Raw genomic sequence first — 11,307 nt, forward strand, 5'->3', positions numbered from 1 at the left:
CTTATCAGTACAAATTAGCCACTAGAGAGATATACCAGAGTAGGAAATTATTAAAATATTGAGACATCTGAAAAGTTTTGACAGAAATATTGTACGTAAATCCTATTGTTCTGTCCCACTAAATAGAAATATCATCCTACTTTAGACAAAATATATCATTATATTATATACTTTTGTCTCTTTTGCTAACAGTAATTCCAAACATGAAAATCTCATATTCAGGACAGCGAACTGATTTTGTTTTGAACCAAATGACAGATTTTAACACTTGATTTTTACATTGGTATCAGCAACTCTCTTGTGGTTTTTTATCCTGTAAATCTTAAACCTAAGATTGGGTAAATTACATCCATCAATTGAAACTTATAAACTGAAAGACTCTGTTAGTGGAGAAAACTTTCAAATATATCGGCTACACAAAAACATAATTACCTTACAGCTGTTTTTCCATGATATTTCTTGACACACTTGCTCATAATGGATGGTGGGAGTGTTTAAAACAAGAGTTTGATTTTCCTCAGCTCACTTTATCTCCTACTGAACAATGCAGTGAAGTTATGATGTTGAAGTTGTGATGTCACAAACGTCACCATAGCAACAAACCAATGTCACAAACAGTATATAGCCTTCACTGCAGCCTCAAGGAGAAGTGTGACATTAAAAGAGAGATCTTGTTCAAACACATACCAAATATTATAGAAAATGCAGGAAAAGACCAGACAAGGAAGGGAAAATCACCTGTTTGTTGTTTTATTTTTTCTGACGTTATGACAGGGTTCCTATTCTTGGGTCTTCTGCTATCATGTGAGACAAGCAGGAACTCCCTGTTTCAATGGTTTTGAGGCCCCTGAAGTACCCATACATATTTTTAATGCACAGGCCAACTCCTGGTATCTTAGTGCTCTCTGGAATGTTATTTCTTTGAGTGAGAAACAAATAGCTCCTAAACACTACACATAATTTATGTCCAAAATAAGTCATCAAAATGTTTGTCTCCCACTATGGTTGAGAAGGAATCGAGTTAAACGATATCATCAGAGAAGCAGAATTACAGGTAATTTTCGTATCTCTAAGAATACCATCTTGACTAGATACTAGGGTGACCAAATAGCAAGTGTGAAAAATCGGGACAGAGAGTGGGGGGTAATAGGAGCCCTAAATATCGGGACTGTCCCCATAAAATCGGGACATCTGATCACCCTTCTGGATACACAAAAATGCCCTGTCTCCTTCCATCTCAAGCCTCTGTGCAGATCTCAGGTTCCAGTATGTTTCTTAGTAATTAGGTCTTGAGTGATTTATGGCTTTAATGGTTAAAATTGCCACCTTGAATTCTATCAGAAAATTCTCAGGAAGCTACTGCAGCTCACAGAGTACTATCATTCATACACTCTTAAAATAAAGTTCTTCTTAAACTAGCTTGTTTCCAAATGGTGTCAGTGTATACACCATGAGGAATGTATTAGAGTAGCCTATCTTTTGTGTAGTTTGTTAGAAAAAATTTTAGTACATTAACAGCAGTTCTAATTCAATCCATAATAATACAGTATTTAATACATACACAGATGGTACCTCCTGCATTCCTGTTTCATCTCGTGAGTTCCTTTCCTGGATATAATGCTAAAATAATAGTGCAGTCAAAATCTCAGGCTGTTGAGAGCGCTGGTGCTCAGTATGTACCAAGGACTTAATCAGAGGAGAGTGTATAACTTTAAATTGGGCAATTCTGGATTACTCATAGGCTACTCTGAAGATCTCCTACTGTATCCAGCCACTTCTTCCTACAGCACATGTAAGTGAGAAGAGTATCTTGCTGAATTACTGTACTTCTTATGCACATACTGAGTATAGTAATAGGCAACGATCTGGGAAGAAATAGTCTTTCCCCCAGAAATTTCACTATGACCCAAGACTCAGCCGTGAGGACACTAGTTGTTTAATATGTACATCTAAAAGGATGTCCCCATAGAACAAAACAGCTTAAATACCAGGATCAATAATGTAATTAGTATGCATTACCAACATAGTCACTAAAACTTTCTTCTGGAATTAAGGGTAGAATCCTGATTATTCTACCCGATGGAGCTCCAAAATCTTATCTTCATATTTCATATCCAAGATTGTCTGTCACACAGAGAAAAGGTTTAGTTCAAAATTACTAATTTTACCCCCGTCCCACGGAAAATGTTCCATTGGCTTCTCTTGGCAAGGATCATCTATCATGCTGTAGAAACTGACATGTTTTCTATTTTACTACTTTATTGCTTTGGGCTTGATTTACATGAAGTCTGGACCCGTACATCCATTACTTGGAAATGTAACGCTTTTCCCGCTTTGGTGAAAAGACAGTCTCAATTAGCTGTTGAATGTCATTGCCTGTTGCACTAAGTATCATTGAAACAAAAGCAATAAAGTGTTTGAGGAAAATGCCTATCTAGTTTTCCAATCTTGACATATCTTTTATTTCCCAGATAGGGGCTTAATCCCTTATGGATTGCTGAAGGCCCTCCTCCTACAGAAAAGTTGTATTATTCTATTTGTTTTTAACACCCATATGGATCTTTCTATGACAAGTCTTTCATGTAGTATAGACTGCTAAACACTTAACTACTTTCAGTTCACTTGTCTGTTATTAGATGTTTGCACAGTTAAACTTTAAGTACTGATGTAAATAGTGAAGACAACTAAAAAATTAATAAAGTATTTCTAGGATATCTGCAGCCTTACGAAATATGACAAGAAAGAGGACTGTATTTTTATTATGCTCTAGATTTTAGGTAAAACTCATGGGAAATTAGAACACAAATCTCAGATGCAGAACACAATTAAAATACACGTTAGCCAAACCTAAGCATGGGAATCTATTCAAATATATTCTCTAAAGATACAGCTGAATATACTCCGGATTTTAGGTAGACAGATGATTTACTATTTTTAATCTTCAGCACAGCCAAATAGCACTAGAATTTTTTATATTGTCTTTTTTCAGGTATTCCTGAGATTTGTTAATATCACTGTTCTCCTAAAACATTACTTCTGGCCAAGCCATTATTGTTATTATTTTCAAGGGGAAATTAATTTGAATGTCAACAGCATGTGAACACATGCTCTTGTTGAACAAAATGCTAAACTGAGCACAGAAATTGCCTTTTCCAAGTATGAAGGTCAAATGAAACCTAAAACTCTGGGCCTGTAAAAGACAAAGCTTAAAAAAGGTAAGTAGCCATTTTAGATGTGCTAGTCCCCTTGACATAAACTTGCACAAAATGTCTGACTAAAAACAAAGTTGCAGTATAACAGCTGCATAATGTAAAGACATAGCTCAAGACAAAGGACCTATTTTGGTTGGCATATCTGAAAATAGCAAGGCAGGTGATATGTTTTTCCAAAAGACTATTAAAACTGTTCTCAATATGAAGCACCTATGAAACAGACAGTTATTTAGTCCAGAGACTACCAAAATAGAATACTTTTTCTTCCTATAATGTAAGCAGAGTTTTGATTAGAGGCAAACCACCGATGACAAAGAAAATGCACTGACAGATCCATTCCTCCTAAGTTTCAAAACAAGGCTCTGCATCAGGGGTGGGCAAACTATGGCCGACGGGACTGCCACCCCTATGATGCCGTGGGCCCTGTGGCACTTCCAGAAGCAGCTGGCATCATGTCCCTGCAACTCCTGAGGGGGCAGAGGGCTCCGCACGCTGCCCTCGCCTGCAGGCACTGCCCCCCGCAGCTCCCATTGGCTGGAAACAGAGAACCACAACCAATGGGAGCTTTGGGGGAGGTACCAGCAGGTGAGGGCAGCATAGAGCCCTCTGCCTCCCTTCCCCCAGGGGCCACAGGGATGTAGTGCCAGCCACTTCCAGGAGTGGCACGGCACAGGACCAGGGCATGCAGGGAGCCTGTCTCAGCCCTTCTGGGTGCTGCTGCCACCCCAGAGCCGCTCCAGGTAAGCGGTGCCGGGCCAGAGCCCACACCCCAAATCCCTCCTGCACCCCAACCCCCTGCCACACCCTGCACCCATCCTGCACCCCAACCCCCTGCCATACCCCACACCCTTCCTGCACTGCAACCCCCTGCCCTGAGCCTCCTCATACACTCCACACCACTCCTCCACCCCAACCCCTTGCCCTGAGCCTCTTCCTGCACACCACACTCCCTTCCACACCCCACACTGCCCCCTGCAACCCAACCCCCTACCCCAGCCCTACATTCATGGCCCTGCATGCAATTTCCCCACCCAGATGTGGCCCTTCGGCCAAAAAGTTTGCCCACCCCTGCTCTACATAGTTCTTTTGGGCAGGGACCATCTTCTTCTGTTTGTGCAGCACAAAGAACAGTGGGATTCTAGTCCATGACTGCGGCTCCTAGGTACTGCAGTAATAAAAATAACATCCAGTTTATACCCCTTATTTCATGAAAAGTCCAAAGGTCATTGTAAAAGCATTATAAGATCCATGAGTAATGGAATTAAGTTTTAGCTTTATATATCTAGCAAGGATCTTAACACTTTTTGATGACAGAGATCACACTGTCTGGAAAACCAGGAACAATAAACAGATTCTGTTTGTTTGTTTTTTTAAGGAAGACTGAGCTTTCAAACCATTATAACTTTATAGGCCTTGTATATAGACTTAACCCTAAACTCAAAAATTACTTTATTTTATATAAACAAGGTTTAATTACAAATCAGCTACATATCATGAGATTTATTTTGATATTAAATATTAATAGGATTGTTACATTTTTCCTCTGGGTACTACCTTTCAAAAGTTATGAGGCAATACATTGATATTAATTAGGCAGGATTTTTATCTTAATACACGGAAGTTACATGAATGCACTTCCATGAATTATGGCTGAAAATATATTCTGTAATTTAATGTAAGGCAAATGTATGTGGTTTCTTTGCCTGGAGATGATGAGGAAAAATCACGGGCTGGAAACATATGCCTATTTTCCCTGTCTCACTAATGACATTGTAATAACTTATTGCGACATTGTTTATTGTGTATCCAGTATTGAGATTTTGCTGTTTGAGTAATAGGTACACTCTGCATTTGGAAATGTGTTTATCTGTGTCTTCACTGTTAAATTTGCAGTACTTAACTTTCTCAGACTGTCAGGAAATCTGAAATCCTCTAAGGAAATGTTTTTACTGTTTGAAAATATATTAAATTATATTGCACTGTGATTTTTTTTTTAAATATATCAGTTTCTTTAATCTAGTGTTTTCAAAGTTTATTTCAGCCTGTGGAATGGATGCTTGACACTGGCCTCATATCAGAACTATATAAAGATGTCAGACATATAAAAAAGAAAAAAGAGAGGCAGAGTAACCCTCTTCTACCCCTCCTCCCAAAATAAACTTCACAGCCAGAAAATTCATTCCAGCAGAAACCATTTGCCTTACGAGCACCAGAAGCAGCAGTGACTCCATAAAAGCCAAGCAGAAGTAGCCATTGCTAGAAGGGAAAGCTGATCATGTGCAGAGCCCTGTAAATCTGCAGATATCCACGGATATCCACATCCACGAATATGGACAACCGCAGACCATGTTTGCGGATAGATGCTGTCATAAATATAGGCAGAAGGGTAGCAACCTTTATGTATCCTTGGCAATTGTACTGGATTGCCTTCCCTGTACAGGGTTAAGCAGTTGAAATAACATAGCTGGCACCTGGCCAGAAGGGCCAATGAGAAAAGAAAATACTTTCAAAATTGGCAGGTGGAAAGGTTTGTTTGTTGTTCTCTTTTGTTGTTCCCTCTCCGGATGGAGGGAGAAGCTAAGCAGGTACAATATCTCCTGAAAATATACCTGGAATAATACATCTAAAACCACAGAAACTGTGAGTAGGGCAAGGAAATGCATTAGGTTATCTTTTGTTTTGGCTTGTGAATTTTCCTATGCTGCAGGGGTAGTTTCATTCCTGTTTTTGTAACTGTGACGCTGAGCTCAGAGGGGAATCCTCTGTGTTTTACATCTGTTTTGTACCCTGTAAAGTTACCTTCCATCCTGATTTTGCAGATGTGATTATTTTACTTTTTTCTTTATAAATAAAGTTCTTCTTTTAAGAACCTGATTGATTTCGGTGTCCTGAAGACAAAGGGTGTGGTCTGTGCTCACATTGCGAAGGCAACTGGTTGATAGTTTATTCTCAAGCCTCCCCAGGAAAGGGGGTGAAAGTGCTTGGGGGGATATTTTAGGGGGATAGGGATTCCAAGTGACCCTTCCCCGAATATATTGTGTAAGTCACTTGCTGGTGGCAATAATCAGTCTAAGGAATTGGTGCCTTAGAGAAGTTTTAACCTAAGCTGGTAAAATATAAGTTTAGGGGATCTTTCCTGTAGGTCCCCACATCCATACCCCAGAATTTGGGGCAGGGAGGGGACCCTGACAAATACAGATCCAAATTTTATATTTAGAGCCCTGCAAATCTGCACATATTCACTTGGTAGTCATAGACCATATTTGTGGATCATGGATTAGATTCAGATACAAATTTTGTATCTGCACAGTGCTCCAGTCATGTGACCCAAGATAGGCAGCTGCCACGCAAATTTGGAGACATGAACCTTTATTTTAAAACTTTTTCATTCCCACTAAAGGGAAACTGATTAAAAAAAAGTTTAGCCCTATAAAGATAAACAAAATACTTTTGAGGAAAATAATTGCATGCTGTTTTTAATTTTGAAATCCTTATAATAAAAAATTAAATCTTTACTATTTGTTGATGAGATTTAGCTGCATAACTAGTAATCAAACTGCTCCAGAATTCAGTATGACCTGAAGCATCAGATGCCTCCATTAAATACACAGAGCCATTGTAAAATAATTATTTTATTCCAATATACTTATGACATTAAATATCAGAATGCATAAATTCTCAACAAAGGTTGCTTAGTAGTAAAGAAACTGCTACTAAATAAAAGGCAGATAAGCTGTGTGATTCAGGACTTCCACTGAGGTCTCATTGGGTGCATCATTTTTCTGCCTCTGCAGATCTTTCAAATGTCAGATGGATGTTACACATTTTAAGGGTTTTCTTCTTCTTGGCTACCAACCCTGTTAACTTCATTCATAGAGCACAGGGCCTTGTGTTTGAAAGAAAGTTGTAGATAGGAAACTCAGAATCCATTTTTTTGTGGATTTCAAGGCCATCACTTTTTCTTCAGGCCAACAAGCAGGGACCAGGCAGGAATAGTGTTCAGGAACATGCATTTGGTATGTCAACTGAGCACCACCTGCAGCTCTCTCTACTTGATAGCACCATTCTATTGATTTAATATCAAGACTGTAGTTCTCAGATTAATTTCCATTATTAGTAGCACTCCCCACTTCTCATCTTCTCCCGTATTCCAAGATTTTTCCATTCTATTCCTTTTCTCTGAGGACTGTAACAGTCTTAGCAAAGAGAGAAAAAAAAAGTCACTGGTATTAGGGCAAAAAGAACAAAAGTACTTATGGCACCTTAGAGACTAACAAATTTATTTGAGCATAAGCTTTCGTGGGCAACAGCCCACTTCATCAGAAGTAGCCCACGAAAGTTTATGCTCAAATAAATTTGTTAGTCTCTAAGGTGCCACAAATACTCCTGTTCTTTTTACGGATACAGACTAGCATGGCTGTTACTCTGAAACCTGGTATTAGGGCAGGTAAGATGATACATGTCAATCAGGACACATCTGCTCACCTAATATTACAGGTGAGATAAATCCAGTATTAGGCCTTGTGTGATTTTTAGACATGCAACAGCCATGTCAAAGAACAAAGTGGAGCTCAATCTATAGTTACAGCGTAGATAAGATTACCATTTAATGTGAAAATCTGATTGGAACAGCTGTTCAGCTGCATGAGATGCAGCTGGACTCAGGCCTGGGTAAAAGCTTGACAACAGCAGAGCTAGAGCCAAGACACTGACTCGAAGGGCTTGTCTACATCAGAAAGTTGCAGCGCTGGTGAGGGAGTTACAGCGCTGCAACTTAGGAGGTGTACACATCTGCAGGGCACCACCAGCGCTGCAACTCCCTGTTTGCAGCGCTGGCCGTACTCCCGTTTTGTCTCGGGTGTAGAGGATCCAGCGCTGGTGATCCAGCGCTGGTAATCAAGTATAGTCACTTACCAGCGCTTTTCTTGACCTCCGTGGAATAAGCAGGTATCCCAGCATACCTGAGGAAGCCTCTGGTAATCAAGCTGGTCTCCTTCCCCGGCTTGCTCTCGCGTTCCCCGAAACCCCGAGCAAGCAGGTCTCCTTCCCTGAGGTTTGCAGGGTGGTTCCGGGAAGGCGAGAGCAAACCGGGGAAGGAGACCAGCTTCGCCGCGGTTTGCTCTCGCGTTTCCGCGAACCACCCTGCAAACCGCAGGGAAGGAGACCTGCTTGTTCGGGGAAACGCGAGAGCAAACCGCGGCGAAGCTGGTCTCCTTCCCCGGTTTGCTCTCGCGTTCGCCGAACCCGAGCAAGCAGGTCTCCTTCCCTGCGGTTTGCAGGGTGGTTCGCGGAACGCGAGAGCAAACCGCGGCGAAGCTGGTCTCCTCCCCGGTTTGCTCTCGCCTTCCCCAAAACCCCTTGAAGCCGCCCAACAGCGCTGCAGTGTGGCCACATCTAACACCACTTGCAGCGCTGGTTGCTGTAAGTGTGGCCACTCTGCAGCGCTGGCCCTATACAGCTGTACTAATACAGCTGTAACAACCAGCGCTGCAAAATTTTAGATGTAGACATGGCCGAAGTTTCAGAAAGAGACCTATTTCTTATCAATCCCATAGGGGCCCTCTCTGCCCTTGCCTGCAAGGCAATAATCGAGTTAAAAGGGATCAGGCCCATTCAGATCGCTTCCCAGAGAATTGCCAAGGAAGGCTACCAAAAAACACAGTGATTCTCTGCCATTCACCCCAAATATTAAAACAGGAGCATCCCCAGTAATACACAGACACACACATTGCTTGAGATTCTGCAGTTTACCTTAGCCACTTGCACAAAGTGCTTCCCCCATAACCAGCCACACACAATACCATCCTTTGTGTTCCTCACCCCCTCTGGATGCATATATACAGTGTTACTCCTACCCTAATCAAAGAGGACATTGCTAAGCCCCTCCCACAGGCAGTGTGCCCTCATTCCCTCTATACCAGCGGTTCACAACCTTTCTAGACTACTGTATCCCTTTCAGGAGTCTGATTTGTCTTGCATTCCCCCTCAAGTTTCACCTCACTTAAAAACTACTTGCTTACAAACTCAGACACAAAAATACAAAGAAGTGTCATGGCACACTAATACTGAAAAATTGCTTACTTTCTCATTTTACCATATAATTATAAAATAAATTAATTGGAATACTTTGTACTTACATTTCAGTGTACAGTACATAGATCAATATAAATAATAGTATGAAATTTTAGTTTGTACTGACTTTGTTAGTGTTTATGTAGCCTGTTGTAAAACTAGGCAAATATCTAAATAAACTGATGTATACTTGGAAGATCTCATGTACCCCATGGGCCTCTGTACCCCTGGTTGAGAACCACTGCTCTACACAAACACTGTGCTCCCTCCCACACACATCATACCAAGTACTGGCTGCCTGCTGCCAATTGTACATGTGTAGTGTGCCAGGGCATCCTAGGCTAACCCTTTATGTCAGCATGGACCCTGTTATTGCTCCATGCTACAGAGTGGGAATAACTCTTCTCTCTCTTTCTCTCTCAATGACAGATCAAAGAGAGAATGAAGTGCCATTACGGCTCCCACCTGAGAGGGGGATATCTCAGCCCAGCACCCTGGCTCCACTCACGCTTAAATTATTTATCCATAGGGCAACAGCTTCAAAGGCGAAACCAAGGGAGTCCCACATCAGAAAATCCCACAGTTCAGTGGTTAGACCACTCTCCTGAGCAGTGGGAAATCACTTCTTCCCCTCTAGCAGAGAGAGGTGGTATCAAACCTCCATCTCCCACATTCAGGCAAGTGCTCTAATAACACTGGGATGAAAGTTGTAAAATGAGGGACAGCACCTTCTCTGGCTGTTTGCCTGGAATGAAGCAGGCACCTAACTAAATTCAAGCAACAGGTTAGGCAGTGAGCCCAGACAGTAGGTTCCCCTTCATGGGCTGATAAACAGAGATTGATCTGCAGGGAGGAATCTGACTTATGCCTGGACTACATACATTGCTTAGGGCTGTGAAAAAGTTCATGCTGCGTCTGTGAAGTAGTAAATTGACCTAACACCTCCCCTCCCGTACATGCTGCTAGGTCAGTGGAAAAATTCTTCCATTGACATAACTACCACCTCTCGAAGGAGTGGATTTACTACAGTGACGGAAAAACCTCTTTCGTCACCGTAATGTCTCAGGTACTGCCCAGGGGAGCTGCAGCTGTGCCCCTGGAACACTTCTAGATACGCCCTGCGGTGCCCAGCTCTGCCAGCAGGGCTGGGCTCAGCACATGCCTAGCTTAGGGCTCCTGCTCTAGCCGGCTGGCGCTAGTGGGTCGCAGTCTAACGCCCCTCTCTCCCCTCCGTGCACCGCAGGGGGAGTGCAGGCGCGGGACTCTGCTCTGGAGCTAGCACTGCTCTGCCTGTGATTCTCTAGGTACCTAAATGTTAGGTGCTGTGATGCTCAGCAGTGTCCAAGCCCCTTCGGGGACTCCACCCCCAGTCTCTCCTGCCGCAGCTCCCCAGGGGTAACGTGGGGAGAGCAGCACTTGCTCTGCCTCCCCGGGGCCTGTGATGACACCCCCCGCACCGACTGAAGCGCCTAGTTCCTACCGCCGTAACAGTGACCGAGTACCTACTACTGTTTAAAGGGGAGAGCGCGACGCCCAGAGATTCGGAGAGAGGCAGCCGAGCTACAGTTCCCGTGGGGACCCGAATGGCAGCCGCTAAAGAAGGGCAGGCGGCTAGGTAAACAAACCCCTCCGGACGGAGCCCCCGGGGGGTGGAAGGGGGACGACGCTGACGCCTCACACACAGCAAGAGCAGCCACTCCCGCCCTCTCCTCTCTGCACCCCCTGGCTTGTCTCCCTCGCCTGGCCTCTCCCCCTGCTCCCGGCCGGCAGGGGGTCGGGCTGCGCGCACACACCCACACACACGTGTCCCCGCCCCCTCCCGCACTCACCCGCCGCCCTGTACGTGGTGCTCCCGTCACAGGGGGGTGGGGGGATTGGGCCAGGCGGAGCCGCACGTCGCCTCCACGTCAGCGCTGATGCAGCCGCGCCGCTGCGGGGGCGCTGAAGAAATGGCGCCCGCGACGGCTCCCCGACCCCGTTGTCACAGGAGGAGGAGCCCAGGTTCAGGCAGCCGTAGCCGCCA

The 11,307-nt window shown here is 43.6% G+C and overlaps 1 protein-coding gene across 3 annotated transcripts in view; it reads right to left on the reverse strand.

Annotated features, from left to right (window-relative positions):
- The window catches only part of CREM (cAMP responsive element modulator), a 69,827-nt gene extending 58,583 nt beyond the window's left edge, over positions 1-11,244 (reverse strand). For 2 of the 3 annotated variants that reach the window (XM_050939134.1, XM_050939133.1), the window contains exon 1: positions 433-517. In XM_050939134.1, the coding sequence (XP_050795091.1) occupies positions 433-476 (44 nt within the window). In that variant the 5' untranslated portion in view covers positions 477-517. Of the gene's footprint in view, positions 1-432; positions 518-11,113 lie in introns of those variants that run through there. The other variant, XM_050939145.1, reaches the window with a different exon arrangement.
- Between the last annotated feature and the right edge of the window lie 63 nt (positions 11,245-11,307).

This window comes from Gopherus flavomarginatus, chromosome 2 (assembly GCF_025201925.1).
Source record: "Gopherus flavomarginatus isolate rGopFla2 chromosome 2, rGopFla2.mat.asm, whole genome shotgun sequence".
Taxonomy (NCBI): Eukaryota; Metazoa; Chordata; order Testudines; family Testudinidae; genus Gopherus; species Gopherus flavomarginatus.